The 17213-nt window shown below is 44.0% G+C and overlaps 1 protein-coding gene across 1 annotated transcript in view; it reads right to left on the reverse strand.

Annotated features, from left to right (window-relative positions):
• PRMT3 (protein arginine methyltransferase 3) overlaps positions 1 to 17213 on the reverse strand; it is a 919521-nt gene that overhangs the window by 373761 nt on the left and 528547 nt on the right. Inside the window, exon 12 of the mRNA XM_078684663.1 lies at positions 16752 to 16939. Coding sequence (XP_078540789.1) covers positions 16752 to 16939 — 188 coding nt within the window. The remainder of the gene's footprint in view (positions 1 to 16751; positions 16940 to 17213) is intronic.

Here is a 17213-nt window from a genome sequence, read left to right on the forward strand (position 1 = left end):
TGCTTTGCTTGGCGGAATATGAACCACTCATAGTCTTTGCTTGCCATGGGTTCAAAGTAGGCACTCAGCGCTGTGAGGAGTGTTTGGTAAGTCTTCGGCGTGGCCTCTGTCAGCGTTTTGTAGATGCAATGAATGTCCTTGCCTCCCAGGTGCAGGAGAAGGGCTATGCGTCTTTCTCTGGAGATTCCTGCTCCTTCTAAATAGATTTGGAGGCGGTCCGTCCAATCTCTCCAACGTGGGGCGAGGGAAGACGGCGCTCCATCAACCACAAAAGGTTCAAGGGTGGGAATAGACGCCATTTTGGCACGTGCGCTGCGTGCTGCGCTGTCCCCTTTAACATTTTTGTGAGAAATGAGGTGTCACCGGCCCAGGGAACGACGATGGTCTCTGCAGTGGGCTGAATATGTGGTCCCCCTCGGCACTGGGCACGCTCCCACGACCTGGCTCCGAGGCCTCGTGGTGGTGCGTGTAATTGTGCCTGTGGGTAGACTCTTGGCATGAGGTGGCGGCGTGGTGCGCTGTTCTTACCCGCTCAGATGTCGCAGGGCGTGGTGCGCTGTACCTGCCTGTCAGGCGCTGCCCCAGCTCTCTGATCTATTTATGATGGTGGTGAAGAACAAGTTATTAACCTTTGTCTTGCGAGTGAGGCCTCTGTGTGTGTTGCTCAGGGCCCGGCTACCTGCTTCCCCTGTTCCGCTGCACAATTAACGAGATATCTGCCCGGAGATAGGACTCGGCGGCAGGGGACGTTGTGCAAGGAGGGAGGTGGGTTCTGTGGGACCCTCGTCGCCAGTGTAGCGTCTGCGGTCAGGCTACGCGGCCTAGCAGCGCTAAAGATGACAGGAGCCAGTAGTACTGTTCACACATGGCTCCGACCAACTCGCCGTAGCTACACCTCTTTATTTTATACTCCCTGGCGTCTGACGTCACGCATTGGCGCAGGAGCGCTCCTGCGGCGCGGGTCAGCTAGACCGCTGCATCTCACCTCGGAACACTACAATAAGCACCACCACTTCATGTTGACGTCAGCTTCTTGTCTTTTTCCTTTTCGTACTCTCGGTCACGGAGGGCGAAGAATTCTTTCTCACTAATTTGGGACCACCTTATATGTTAAAAGCGGGCACTCCACAGAAAGGGAAGGTGGGTGGTCATTGAAGAATCTGCGGTAGATAGAGTATCAAGTAGAAAGAATGTTTCCAAAAGTAAGTAACTTTTTTCTCTGAGAGAAACTTCTGATCTCAAATTCTCCATCTTAGACTAGAAACTAAAGCAGCATCTCCCCGAGGTGGAGGGTTGTGGCGTGGGCTCAGGCCAAAAAGTCTTGCAGAACCCAGCGGGTGAAATATCATCCCAAGCTTCTGTACATTAATCAAGAACATGAATCATTCGCAGTGGGTACAATATTCATGTAAGCTTGATTTCACAAATGTATGCTAGTAAGATGCTACTGCTGTTTAAACCATTTTCCTATGACCCATTAGAGTGTGTTTTCTGGCTTATGCTAACTAAACCTCAGTTAGCCCTCGATTCCACTGTGTTCAAAATGAATGCTACATCAGGTTCATGCTCTGTTCTTGTTCTTGCTGCATGTTCTCATGCAAGATGTGAATCCATCTATTTCTGAATGACACGGTTCTCGAAGAAAGCACGCCAGCATGTGCTCAAGAGTTGAACATTTTTCCAAGGATCTTCTGCTTGTACACAGTATTGCATTCATAGACAATGGTTCACTGCTGTTCACAAAACTAGTTTATTCTCACATCAGGTCAGAAGGGCTGAATCAGTATTTACGTAGTAGGTTTGGTGGTAGGATTGAACAGCGATTTTAATATCTGTATTTTGAATTAGTGAAAATGTTTTTCTTTGCTCACATCCCAGTGACTATGCAGTTTTCATACTTCTCTATGGAGAACTTTGCTACAGACACCCTCTAATTTGGGGGGGGGGCAGAATTCTGGGTTTCTACTAGGAGTGCTGACCGAATTTTTTCCGATTTTGTTGCACATTTAGGGGTTAGCATTTTCTCTGATTGTATCACTATTCTGTCCAATTCTGAATTGAAGGCCTTTTTGGTAACTAAATTCTATATAATTCAGCGGTTTATGTATTTCATTACTCTATACTGTACCTTTTGAATTCTTGCAATAAACCTTTATGGCTTCTCTAAATTCCCATTCATAACTCACTTTTGAGTCAGTCTTGCTTGTCTGAACTTTGTCATATTTCCTCGTTATTCAAGGTTGACACTGTCCCTGGTCCACCCAACTGTTCAGCATGCTTCTGAGGTGGAAAGAATTTAGAGGTACAGCACACACAAATGTATGCGGCAATGCCTACATTGCTGCCTAACAGATGTTAAGGGCCAGCACCCCCCATTCTTGCGCCCATACAGTGGTAGCTCTGCCCTGCTGGAAGGGCCCTCAGGCCTTCTGGGAGATATTTTAGGTCAGCGAATAGCACCTCTTAATACAGAGGACTATCCTCCTCAACATCTTCTTCTGCACAGCTTTCCCTTTCTTTGCTTCAGAGAACCCAGCAAAAAGGTGATCACCCACTCGTTGGTTCTTGGCACGATCAAAGCTCTTTTGGCATCTCGCTGATAGAGCTCATCTTACAAGGAGTGAGGGGAAACAAAGAATGCTGGTAGAATGATGGATTGCTCAGTATAGAAGGAAGTTAAGACTTTTGGTTAGAAAACTGTCCAAATCCTCACCATCAGTTTGTCTGAAACAAAATATGGGCACACTCACAGTGCCTGCAGCTCACTCAAGCAGTCCAGCTAATGTAATCGCAATGATGAAAACAGTCTTTAATGTCAGGAGACGCAGCATGCAGCCATGCAAAATCTCAAAGGTGTACACATAAGGAATGTCAAGACAAAATTAAGGTCCCACTTTGCCATACTATGCGCAAAACTTTTAATAAATCTCTCTCATCACAAAAGGTGATCTGAACAAGGACAGTTGGTCCAGCAAACGCAGGAAGGTTCAAAGGGCTTACAAATAACCTTATACAGTGCCCACTGCAGGGACCTGCTGGGCTAAGGATAAAATAAAGAAAAGAACGTCCAACAGCTTCGCTTGTCAGGGGTCATTGTATCGGGCACCAGGCTAGGTTATTCATTTGTCACAGTGTTACGCATATATGGATTTCGTGAAGGGTAGCCTAATGGTGAGGATGTAATCTACCACCTTGGTGGCTAATCGAATGAAGTCAATAAATGCTGCTCAATCTCCATGCCAGAAGCTCTAGTTTACACAGATACAGATTGAGTACTCTGTCCTGCTGATAGGACAGAAGGTACTCTGGTAGTGGTAGCTTCATCGCAAGACAGATGCTCATGCTTTGGAGCCCTAGGTTACCAAACTCTCTCGCCCATCTAGGAGCGAACAGGATGACTTTGGCTCGGTCATTCTTCATCTTCTTCAGCACTCAGGGCAGATAGGTAGTGGCGGGATATTGCTGACAATGCACATTTATGATGGTGGTGAAGAACAAGTTATTAACCTTTGGTAATGCTTTTCAGGTGGATACTCTAAACGCAGATTACTCACCTTTCCTCACCCAATGTTTCCTTTGAAAGCAATATTACCTACAACATTAGAAAACCTCCTTCACTAAAAAATAAAACAACTGATTAATAAGGTACTAAAAAATAATGTGACAATAGTACCATGGCTGTAAAAATGGCTGAACCTCAGAAAATCCTGGCAAAGTCAAAGTCAGCCTTGGTTCTCAAAAACAATCTCTCAATTGAGAAGAAGTCTGAGGTAGTACCTTATGATGAGTTGTTTTATTTTTTAGTGAAGGAGGTTTTCTAATGTTGTAGGTAACATTGCTTTCAAAGGGTGTCTGCATTTTAACACAACCCAGGTCTTAGATGTGTAAAGAGGTGGAGATATCATTGATCAGGCTGAAGATTTTAGACTGGTGATCATTAGCCTATTAGACACTAAGTAATAGGCGTTGAAATACTGCCTTGCTGGTGTTGGGGGGATGTAGTGAATGCATCTGTGCAATTGAGATGCATATTATTGTTAGGATTCATGCATTTGTTTGGCTGGATTTGTGGTGCAGATGCGTGTTTCAGAAGAAACAAATGGGAAACTGCATAGTATGAAGGACAAATCATAAAAGGTGGATATTAAGTGTGGATAGAGCCATTGAAGAGTAGGAGCATATGATTTGCAGGAGAAATGAGAGAAGTACTTAAAAGCAGCTAGAGACTTACGAAGTAATTCAACGTAATGCAATCTAGTCATTCCATGTCTCTGAAATGGAAGTTGAAATCCTCCAGTAGAGCAAGGCTGTATGTGCCAAAGTCCTCTTGAGGCTGGACAGACGCTGGACGAGGTCCCGCTAAATCTGTTGGTTTTGCCTGGGAAAAGGTCAGTGTGGGAGAACTGCACATTTCAAGCCCCCCAAGGTTTTCTCTTGGAAGTGCAACAATTTTCAAAGTCCCAACTTCTCAGAGCTTCCAGAGTTGCTCTTCTTGGTCAACCCTAAGGCTCCCATGACCTCAGGGACAGCACCCACGGGTCAGTACCCACTCCAGAAGTAGCCCCCAACACGCTCCATTTCAGATCCAGTTGTTGTTGGGCAGGTAGACACCTTAGAACAAATACCTCTTGCACCTTGGTGTGTCTCTATGGCCACACAGAAGTACAGACAAATAACCCTTGGAGTCCACTGCTTAGACCTTGGTACAAGTGGGAGCATGTCCAGCCCTTCAGGTCACCACACAGGTCTCAAACAGCAGGTGCAGTCCTCTTCTATTCTTCCACCAATTCAGACAGTGTTCTGAAGGGCTGTGGGTGAGGTGCCAGCTATGTGGGTATAATTAGCCAGTGAATGGTGGTGTCTTCTGGACACTCCCTAACCAATTATACAAATGTTCCCAGGTGTAAACTTTCCCTCAAATACATCAAACATGTTGATTACTACAGACTATTCTACGCTGCACTATTCTGAAGCAAATCCAACATGGCAGAATATTTCTGCCCATGAAGGAAGCATGAGTGCCAGCCAGGGATGTGTTTAGGGAAATGAGCAGTCCTCTCCTCCTCAGCTACACCAAACTGGATCTGGGACTAGCTCTCCCTCCCAACAAGTTAGTGCAAAACTGGCTACAAAGACATCAGGAAACGAAAGACTTCTCTTCTCCAGGTTTCCCTTTAAACTAAACAAAAAATGGGAGGTCCCAACCTGGTGCCTTTCAACTTAATGAAGTTACTGAACCTTGCCCAACTGCTTTTCCTGAGCTAATATGGGTTACATACCGCACAACCAGATCTGCCTGTGAAAAGGTTTAAGCCATTATTTCTGCTCTAGGAGCAGTTTTCACAACTCATTAAGGGGAGGTACTGGAAGGGCCTTCTTCCAGCAGGCTAATAATTACTAGCCTACTGCAGATTCAGGCAAAGTCTAACTTTTTAAAAGTCACTTTTCATAAATCAGACTTCACCAATAAATTGGATTTTTAATAAACGTTAAAAATAGTGTTTTAATTATTCCAGTACCTTGTCTGAAAGTGAAGAAAGCAAACGTATGATTGTATTCTAAACTTTAGTTTTCTCATGAGATAGTATAGCCCCTTATAGCGTGAATGGCTTTTGGGGTGTAGTCATTGTAGTTACTTGCCAGCATTGAATTCTTGTGTGTACCACTTTTAAATACTAGGCACTCTATCATATGGGTTACAAGACCTAATTAGGTGGGACTTAGTTAATATTTAAAAGTAGGCTTCTTTCCTTTCAAAGACTGTTGAAAGGAACGCTTGCAGGTTTATAAGTTGTGGAAGTCAGGCTACACATGTGGACTGAAGCCAACCTTCCTTTCCCAGCCTAGTGGTTGGAACAACATGAGCTGCAGTCTATCGCTGATAGTTAATTTTTCCATGCCATTGGTGTATTTTCTGTACCACATATGTAGGGAATAGCCTCTTTTTGTATGGTCATCCCTATTTTATCTGGACTGATACTGCTTATTTTTTTATTCTGTGCACTTGGCCACTGTTAACCAGGTCCCAGAGCATGTGATCTGACCCCTAAAACAAGTAAAAATTACCTACACTCCTGATTAGCATATATAACTTACCTATAAATCCCTAGTATATGGTACAAAAGTGTACCCAGGGCTTGTACGTTAAATGTCACTAGGGACTGCAGCAGGTATTGTGCTACCACTAAAGTGACCATGCAGAGCATGTTTTCAGGCATGCCCCTGCCGTCTGGGTAGGCAGTTTAAAACTGTCTATTCAACTTGCCGAAATAAACTTTTTGCTAGGCTTAAACCTTTCTTTTTAATACTTATAAGTCACCCATAAAGTAGGCCTCACTTGTCCATATGGCAGGGTGCACTGTCCTTAAAAAGCAGGGCATGTTTACTTATGTTTTACATGTCTTGCAGTGAAAAAAATTCAAAGTCGTTTTTCACAGTGGGAACACTGGCTCTCCCATATGAAAACACAGGCGTATATTATAACGCGGTATTAGGCTTAGCTTCAGTCTGAGAATAGCTAGAAAATTACTCAAGAACCCATATTAATAGTAATTTAAAATCCAACTTAATGTTCAAGTTCGTTTTTAGATTAGAATTTTAAAAATTATACTTTTTGACTGTTGTAATTTTCCTGCCTGAGCCAAATGTGCCTTTCTGTCAGTTTTCAATGTCACCAGACTGTTGATGACTCCCCTCTAGAGGAATGTGCATTGCTCCCAGAGAGTGGATAAGGGGCCTTGGTGTGGGGGGATGTTTTTCTACTTAGCAGGTAGGACATCTGGGTTGTGCCCAGAAACGTAATTAACTTTAATGGGAGTCTACACTGACAGAGGTAAATCTAGCTTACAGTTGGGCTTGTCTCCTATATGGTCTTGCTAGGCACCAATGCCAGTGAGAGAAGGGCTGCACCAGAACCGAGTTTGAGTGATTTTAAGGCAAGGTGTTCCCGTTATTATAACCACACCACTTTGTGGATAAAAGGAGCTCTGCACAGGGGAAGAAAGGTTCTGCCGTGTTGGTTTTATGTAGACAAGAGCACAGTGTGACAAGTTACAGTTAAACATACAGGAAGTGCTGCAAAAGTGGGTAGGGGCACCCCTGGGAGCTGTTGCCCTATTGATTAGGAAGTGGCCAGGAGTTTCCCACACCCATAGGCTGGCAATGGGCATAAAAGTGACACCTGCAGTCCCCTCTTCAGAACCCTACTGCACCTGTGGAAGATCGAAGAAGGACTGCACCTGTTGATTGAGACCTGTGAGGAGACACCCAAGGGTGCCCCTAACTTGTGCCCATGGCTGCGAAGTGGATTTCAAGGAACAATTGGCTGACCTCCTGAAAATCTACTGGGATACAAAAGCTGCAAGCAGGGCCACTTTCCTGAAGAGCCCAGCTGACCATGCCAACAGGACCTGCTCTGGACCTGTCCGGTGGCTTTTACTGGAGTGAGTCCTGACACCTAGGTAGGGTCCCTAAGGTCCTGAGGACCTTCGTAAAGTGTTAAAGTGTACTACTTCTGCCTAAGCCGCTCCTTAGACAAAGGTGAATCCTCTCTACTAATCCTCCTTGACCTCTCGGCTGCCTTTGATACTGTCCATCATCCCACCCTTCTTAACACCCTTGAAGTTCGCTTCGGTCTCGAGGGCACCGTTCTCAAATGGTTCTCCTCATTCCTTTAAAATAGATCCCAACAAATTAAGCTTAGCCACTGCCTCTCCAAGCCCCAACCTGTCTCACTTGGTGTTCCGCAAACTCCATCCTCTCCCCTACCTTATTTAACCTATTCATGGAACCTCTCACCCTCATCCTTAAACAAGCTAAATTATGCTACCACCTCTATGCGGATGACACCCAGCTATACTACAGGATTAAATCTCACAATGACATCCTTCACCTCAACGAGACCCTGATTAAAATCCAAGCCTGGTTCCATCTTAATCATTTCAAACTAAACACAAAAAAAATGAAATCATCCTTTTCACTCCTAAAAACAACTCCCTCCCCATTCACCTCTGGATCAAGGATATTACAGCTCTCAACTGCCCCCTCTCCCCTTCGAATACTGTCAAATCTCTAGGCATCAGCATTGACCATAACATGAATCTCATCCCACACATGAAACATGCCGCCAAGGGTGCCCTCTTCACCCTCCACCACCTCAAAAAACTCAAACCTTTCATACCAGAAGACGACTTTAAAACCGTTGTCCAATCGCTTGTCCTTTCCTGTATTGACTATGGTAACGCCACCCTCGCTGTCACTCCTAAAGCCCACCTAGCACCGCTCAAATCTGTCCTCAACCTTGCCGCCAGACTTATCTCCGATTGTAAAAGATTCAACCACATCTCTCCGGTCCTAAAAAAACTCAATTGGCTCCCAATAGAAGGTAGATTCGGCTACAAGACTACATGTATCAGGCACAAAGCCCTTCACCTAAGCACCCCCTCCTACCTGGCTGAGAAACTGCAAAAAGCTGGATGCTCCAGGTCCCTGAGGAGCACCAACTCCCTTGTCCTAATCCCTCCCAGACTCAAGCACAAAAAAAACCAATCTCGTGCTTTTTCTGGGTACGCCCCCCACGATCTGGAACTCTCTCCCCAAAGATCTTCGATACAACCCCTCCTACCCTCTCTTCAAAAAAAGACTGAAAATACTCCTTCTCAACAAATATTGGTGAAACCTAACCTCACTGATGTCTGACTCTCTACACTCCTTGCTCCCTGATTCTCGCCTCCTCCTCAACCCCTTCCCCGCCTCTCATTCTGCCTCTCCCCTTTTCTTCACTCCCTTCTCCCTCTGAACTTCAACACCCCCCCTATTGATCTCCTTCGCCCCTAAACACCCAGCACATTCTATTACCCTATTTTATGTAACTCATGTTTTAATGCACATTGTTTTACTTTATTGTAATTGTTTACCTATCTTGTAAAGCGCTCTGATACCCCCGGGTCCAGTAGCGCTATATAAAACCTTGGAAATAAATAAATAAATAAATAAATAAATAAATTTCAGAGCGCAGGTCAGTATACAAAATCTCTGACCAGGGCAAATGTGTGTATGTATCTGACCCACAATCCATCACAGTCAGCCTTACACCTACCTGTGTCCCAGTCTAAAACAACCCGTGGCCAGCAGTTGGTGCTTGCCGTTTTTCGGAGCTGTTTTTATCTAAACCTTAAAAAATTCATATTGATGGATTTTTGCTGTTGTGGTGTAATTTGGTTCATTACAATATGCTCTCCTTTTATAAATTGGAGTGGGAATTTATTCTGTTGTGTTTTTGACTTTTTAACTGTGTTGGTACTTCTAAAGTCTTTACACATTCTCTTAAGTTAAGCCTTTCTGCTGTGTGCCACAGTGACCAGTGCTTCAGCTCAGGTGTAAAATGCTCAAACCATATTGGCCCAAACAGGATGCGTACCATAGTCACTAAAGCAACAAAGAATTCACTTTATCACAATATACTTTGCTCTTATTGGGAAACTGACTATGCCAATTAGGAGTTAGCAAATGTTACCATGTTAGGTGTAAGAGCATATACACTGGACAGCAGTGCCTCAGTGTGCAGAGTCCACATATCTTCAGCACTGGTCCCACAAAATGGAGGTGACCACGCAAAAAGAGGCGCTTTCCCACACACTGTACGTGCAATCTTGTAATTTTTTCCTCTGTAGTAGACTTCCGTTGAGAAATGCCAATTTTGCAGATTACACAGAGGATGCTTACAAGATGATATTACAATCGAAGTAAGTTAAAGGTTACTCAATCCCCAATCAGTGGCAAATCATGATACAAGCTACAAACGTATACATTTCTTTTAAATGGTACTCACTACACCCCAATATTTGGGGAACATAGTTTGGGGACGGTGTAAAAGCTCTGTCAGCTCAAATACCATTCAGCTTCTTTAACTCCACACATAGCAGTGAATTCACACTGCTCATACCAGTTTAGAGTTGGTGGTATGATACAACCAGTCATTGGACACAAGGACCTAGCCAACAATTGTTTTTCAGCTATGAGAAATGCATGATCAAATTAAAATTAGATTGTGTTTGCTACCTCAAAGCCTCTTCCAGTATCAGCCCTCTGCTATGATATTAAGTAATATATTCTTTACAATTTCTAAAGCATTCTCCATTGTAAAGAGTGTACATGAAGGTGAAAAAATCTAATAAGAAGAAAAGGCATTGATGAAGAGAAAACAATGATCGCTGAGCTCTTCTTGAGATTATTTCACTAAAAGGGTCCAACCAAAAGTATACACCTTCTTTGACAAACAACCTGCACTAGACGTTCTTAGAATTGTTCATATTGTCTGAATTCAACGCTTTTGACAATAGACTCCCAGATGACAACTATCAAAATATCCCTCCTATTTTTTTTAAAGGTTATCTCGTGCATTTTTTTCTTTTTGGCTCTGGGGGTTGTCCCTCTGGGTTCTCCATGGGGCCAACTGGTTGAGGATATCCCTATCTTATATTATTATTTTTTTTAACTTCAGGACAGGGGACTAAGTCTCTGAGTTCTGTAATGGCTGCCAGAAATATTTTTCTCATGTTGCTGGCAGCCAATTAGAGCACTCGCTCCTGCAGGAGTCCGGCTCCCAGTGGAGCGAGATGACCCATGGTAAATAATGCTCCAAATGCCAATCAGAATGCTCTAATTTGAATTTGGCGCGCCTACAGAAGTCCCTCAATATTCTCGCGGACCTTCCCGTCCAGATATAAAATTATTTTTGGTCCTTAATTTCTCAAAAACTGCTGAACGGATTTACACCAATCACAAAAAGCACAACCTGCAGACCAAGATTTAGCTTCCTGTCGAATTTGGTGTAATTCCGTTTAGCAGTTTTTGCTGTAGCCCTGCCTAAGGAAGTCTATGGGAAATGTATGGGGATTTTGTGTTTTGGGACCCCCATTTTTCTCAGCCCTCGTTTAATGGATCACCCCGAAACTGAGGAGCTGATGTGGATGAACTTTTTTTTGGTAAAGTTTTGTGAAGATTTGGCTAATGGGGCCAAATAACGCTCTTTTTATGGAAAAGCAGACCGGACTACAACTGGTACTGCCACTAGGTAAAATAAATAAATGAATATATATATATATATATATATACACCCACACATACATACAATCACAACCTATCAAACATTCAACTGTAACAGAATTACAAGCATTAGTTGTTAAAAACTTCAGAATACAACTTTTTGAAAAACTGCGAGGTGTTTAGTATCAATTATATTTTATCATGTTAGGAGAATTTCAAAAAGACCAGTGGAGCAATATAATGCTGAAAAAACTATTTTGAATTAGTGGAAATATAAGTTGCATAGCTATTAATCACATGATAAATAGCAACAATTTCATTATTTCCTTGTTTTGCCGCATCCATTTGTTATGTGAAACAGTTATTGATTAAAATGGTTCACATGTCATCTTAGTTTTATTTCAGTCATTAATTTTATTAATGTAATTGTACAAAACAAATGGCTGTAAAAGATGGTACTTTATTTTTGTAGCCTCGAAATATGAACAAACCAGAAAAGATAATTTACAACAAGCTGTTTGACAAGCGAAGGTCACTCCTACTTTATCATGGAATAATTTCTTATTAAGTTTAAAATCTTCAGTAGGCACAGATGTTTGTGTAGCTCTTTCCTGGTCAAATGTTATGTCAATTAAATAAACAATGGCCATCCACTGTTCACTATGGACACGCTATAGGATGACCATGGTTTCTGGGCACATCAACTTTGGGATTCCTCAAAGATGGTTCTTCTACTCATAAATATATCCAATAACAACCAACCCACGTCAGCCTTCCTGGTGAGAAACTGACTGGTGTATCATATGGGACTTTCATGAATCGACTCATCTGAGGGGACATAGGTAAAGAGTCGAGGAATGTAGATTACCGGGAAGTAATTAGTACCAGTCATTAAATCCTGAGGATGTACCCATGACCGAAACAGACTGAAGAATTACACCACCTGGAGATAGCATCTGAGAGCTAAAAATTCTACTTCTAATGCTGAGTGAGAACTTACTGGAGGCTTGGTGGTCAGAGTACACCCCTCAGAGAAACATTAGAAGAAATCACAACATAAAGTCCACTGGGATGTCAGACCCTCAATGCGAGAAGAACAGATATGCTAAAGACGGAATATGATACATCTTTTTCTATTCCTGAATTGTGTCCAATAATATTTAACTAAGGTCATAAAGGCAAAAAACAGAAAAGGCTTCTTGGATTTATTTTTGTAGATTATCTGATGTCAAAATGATAAAGAATGCTACAAAACCCTCAAGAGTCTAGTCCGTGTGATATGCCTGCGCTGGACTGTGTAAAACAAACAACAAGTGGTGGGAAAAGTAACTGGAATTCTGGGAGTTATGAGGAGCTGCTGCCGTTGAAGTCCTACCAGTTCTGTGTCTAAGTCCTGGGACAGGGCGAGACAGATATAATCCTCTATCACATGTGGCCAGCGTTTGTGGAAAGCTTCCCGGTTCTGTAGGCAATTGACTTTGTTCAACAGAAGCTCCATATTTTGATTCCACAGTTTACAAACTTCTAAAGACCTTCCTTTTGTAATCGGGATCTACATCCCTCTACATCCCTCAGGTGTTACCTAGGGGTGCGTGGAATTTGCGTAATTGCGAAATATCTCGCAAACACGCATTTTGAAAAAGCAAACACGCAAAAAATGTTGCAAAGTCACGGAACGCAGAATTTTGGGCAATTTCGCATTCTCCACAGAACGCGAAATTACCCAAATTCCACAAATTCTGCGAGCGGAACGGAATTTACCACCCAGGCCTAGTGTTACCTCACCTGTGCATCCTCAGAATAGGACTAGGTACAACCTTATTAAAGGCAAGCCTGGATGAAAACACTTTGCAGCCAGGTTTGCACTGGTGGTGCACCCCATGAGGATCTAGGAGTGGTCCCAAGTGTTCATTACATACTTTGCAGGCTTACTCATTTATTGCCCTAAACCCACTTGATCATGCCCTTGCATATAATGATGGACGCCTGCAGATTAAACTGTCAATGTGATTAACTATTTGCTTATTTAGTATTTTGGTAGCGCCATTCCAAGTCATCTCTAGACAGGAAGCCCACATTTCCTGAGGACTACTGTGGATACTTACTCAAATGAGAGTCTTATATTGACTTTCATGGTTTGGTGGCTGTTAAATGTTTCAATGGAGGGACCCGCATTCCCCTAGTTCATCACTTTACTCCACCTATCAACAAAATTAGACTAAACAGGTTGTCACCCTTCATGTGCACCTTGTGCACTTCAAGTAGAAATGTCTAAGGGCCCTACTCCTCAGCAGCAGGAGGCAACAACAGGGCCGTAACATCACCTGCAGTCTGGTTTGCACCCAATTCTGATCAGGTAATAAGATACATGTCTAAAGGGGACTAGATATCTTTGGGGCGGACGCACACCCGCATCAGTTCCCAGTAGGCATTCAGTTGTTCTTGGCAGTAAGCCGCATCTTTGAGCCAGTTCGCCACGCATGGCGTCCTGCGTCTTCCCCAGTGCATCGCCACCAGGCGCTTGGCAAGCAGTAGTAGGATAGCTACTAAATTGCGCCCATCCAATGGTACTTTTTTCACGTAACCCAACATCGCAAGATAAGGGGAGCGCTCCAGGGTATGTCAGGCGACCTCCTCAATGGTCTCAAAGATCCCTAAACCCCCCTCCGCCACAGCACCTCAAGGCAATCCCATGCAAGATGTAAAAAGTTGGTGCAGGGCGTCAGCAGTCGGGCATTGCACACAGAGGACGTCGTCAATCAGGACTATCCTTTGCATCATATCCAGTGTACGATATAATCTGTGCAAATATTTGAAGTGTATAAGACGCAAACTGTAATTACGGGAGAGCACTCATGATTGGAAACAACAGTACCACTATTGGTCATCTGTGAGTGGAGGCGCCAGGTCTGCGTTCCAAGCGCTCCGGCTGATAGGGACGCTCACAGGCGCAGTATTTTGCATCCCATAATATAGTTGCTTGATCAGCCGGTGAGAGGAAGGGGTGTTAAGGGTTGTCTCGAGGACCTGGAAGACTATTGGGGCCTCAGAGAATAAGTTGTGGGCCGCCCGTATCACAGCGCACAATTAATAGTATGTGAAAGAGTCTATTAGTGAGCCGTCTCGATGCTGCAGTGCCTGCTGCGCTGCAAAAAAGGTGCCATTTGAGTAAATCGAGCCCTTAGAAGTCAGCTGTAAGTTACGTAACCTGTACCGCATACCCGTGTCAAGGGTAATAGGAAGACAGGGGTGCCATATGAGTGGTACCAATGGGACAAATAGGTGTTCAAGGTGGGTTCTTAATCAAAGCTGATTCCACACCCATGCCGTACAGACTGCCATGTCCACCTGCGCCCACCGGCACCTAGGGGCCAGGTACAGGGCCACTGGGAGGGGGCACGGCACAGCATGATCGTGTTCAGGGGCAGTGTGGCCTGAAACTCTGTAGGGAAGAGCCAGTGGTGTGCAAACTCTGCGTGTGCGCTGAAGTGGTATACGTCCATGTCCAGGGCCCCTAGTTCGCCCTTCTTGGATGGAAGTTTCAGTATCTCCATGTCGATCCTGGTCTGCCCGCCCAACCACGCAAGGGAATCCCATCACGACCGGAGTTATCGGCAGGAATAGAGCATCAAGGGAAGCAGCAGGTTAGGTATAGGAATTTCAAAAGGACTACCATTTTGGCAATGGCCAGCAGTCCAGTGAGTGACTGCGGGAGCTTCTGCCAACCGTCTACATGTTCTTCCAGCCATATCAGAAGACGTCCATAGTTAGCCCTCCAAAGCTCATCGAGGTCACTGTTGATCCAGATACCAAGGTATCTGACCAGGCCATCCGCCCATTTGAGCAGGAATTCAGAGGACGTCGCTTCCACCAGCAGGAATATCAGTGACTTTGCCCAATTAATGGTGATCCCAGACATGCCCCCAAATCTGGTGAATTCCCTAATAAGAGGATTCAGGTTGGACTACGGACGGCACACATAAAGGGTGACATAACATAACTGCGCTCCTCTTCGGCTAGACTAATCATGGTTCCAAGGTTTCGTAAGGTCAGATCGGGGGGCAGATCATTTGGGATGGCAGCTGAAAAATTGTGGAATAGTCTCCCTTTGGAAATCAGGCAACTTAGAGAGCTTATGCCCTTCAGAAAAAAAGGTAAAAACCTGGCTGTTTCCCAGGACGTAGTAGCCTTTCCCGATGTCTTGCACTCGCTCCCCCTTGAGTTATGTTACCAGCGCCAGGATGCCTGCTAGGTGATAGCGCGCTTTATAAATGGAATATATAAAGAAATAAATAATTCACATACATAGATGCTATAATTCTATGGGGCGAAAACGTGAGGCCATGGTGTGTATGATGTTACCATAGTCGAGCCACAAGCAGCTCCATGAATATGGCAAATAGTATGGGGGACAATGGGCATCCCTGCAAAGGGGGACGTGATGTCCCATTGACCCGCAGCCGTGCCACAGGCTGCACATACATTAGTCAGAAAATCCTAATAAATATGGGGCCCAGCCCGAGCCATGACAGCAGTACAAAGAGGTATGGCTATTTGAGCGAATCAAACATCTTGAAGGCGTCTAACATCACCGCAGCTGCACTGAGGGATGGCTCAATAGTGGGGAGTAAGGCAAAGAAGGTGTGCAAAATGTGAGATGTAAATCTGCCCGGAACAAATCCCGACTGGCCTGGCCGCACCATAGTTGGTACAAGCGGAAGAAGGCACTTATTAATCAGTTTAGCCAGGATTTTATTGTTCATGTTAGTCATGGCTACAGGATGCTATGACTCGCAGCGCTGAAGTTTGAAAATCATCACAATTAATGCCTCCCGCAAGTTAGGGGATTGGGGGGTAAAACACCAGCGGCTACGGATTCATCCTAAAGAGCAAGGAGGTGTGGGGCCAGGACGTAGGCATATTCCTTGTAGAAGGCGGCTGTAAGGCCATCCAAGTCGAGCGCCTTATGTTGACGGGCATCGTATTAATAGCCTGCACAACTTCCTCCATTAAAAAAAGGTTCTTCTAGATATCGCCTGTGGCTATCCTCCAGCCATAGTAGTTGTATGGAGTCAAAGTATGAGGGGAGGGCTGGGGTAGAAGTACCCTGCCTAGCCTGATATAGTGGGATAAGGAAATCTATCATTATACCTTGCATCGTCTCAATGCCAACACTCTCGTTACCTTCCTCATCTTGTAGTTCGACTGTTTAGGCACTCGCCCAAGCATCAATAAGGGACCACTTTAGAACATACCCTTCCTTCTCCTAAATTAAAATGTGATGGTTTGTAACAGAACCCAACAGTGTGGATGGGGTCACACCCGCAATAGATAAAATGGATCCGAAGAAAGAGCACCATTCAGTTAATTTACAGTCATTTGTTAAGTGCAGCATACAACCTGGATGAGGTATCTTGGTGTTAAAGAAAGACCAAGGCTAACATAGAAGGGAGCACAATTTATTGTACTGTAAATATCAAGCATGTCAAGGGAAAGCAGAAAGTTGTGAACTCACTGTAAGCCAGGATGGCTTTTTATTTTGTCACCTAGGAGGTTCCAAAATGGAAACTAAAATGTGCTTCTTATATCTTAACAAACATCCAAAGCAACAAGCCAGCCGGTTGTAGGCAGGCTATCTACTGAGTGATAAATCACATTTGCTCGTAGACATTAACAACAAGCAAGCTTTAATTTATAGACAGTACCTTAATGATGCAGGGGTGAGAAATGAGTGTTTCCGAGTCTACCATTTCCACCAGGGGCTCTGGGGTGACGGATTTCTTCATGCAGGACATGTCAAATCCATACACATCATCCCAGAAGGCGATTTTGTCTCCATGCTTCTTTGGGTTGCTCACAGCCACCAAACTAATGGTGCAAACGTCTGGGTATACTGCAAAATATGAATTAAATAAATCAGACCTGGGGCATTGAATCATTCCTATCTAAAGACCTTACTGGCACCAGTGAGAGTTTCTGGTGCTTTCAGATTCAGATTGGAAACAGCTAGGCAAGGGCAAAATACAAAAGTGAACATCATACAAAATGAAAGTGGTAGAACGGGAATTTTAACAAAATTGATGTGTAATGTTCACCCTTACTTTTGGAAGCATCTGTACGTTTAAATATTTTAAATGTAATGAACAAATTACTTACCTTTGGTAACG

Source organism: Lissotriton helveticus, chromosome 3_2 (genome assembly GCF_964261635.1).
Source record: "Lissotriton helveticus chromosome 3_2, aLisHel1.1, whole genome shotgun sequence".
NCBI lineage: Eukaryota > Metazoa > Chordata > Amphibia > Caudata > Salamandridae > Lissotriton > Lissotriton helveticus.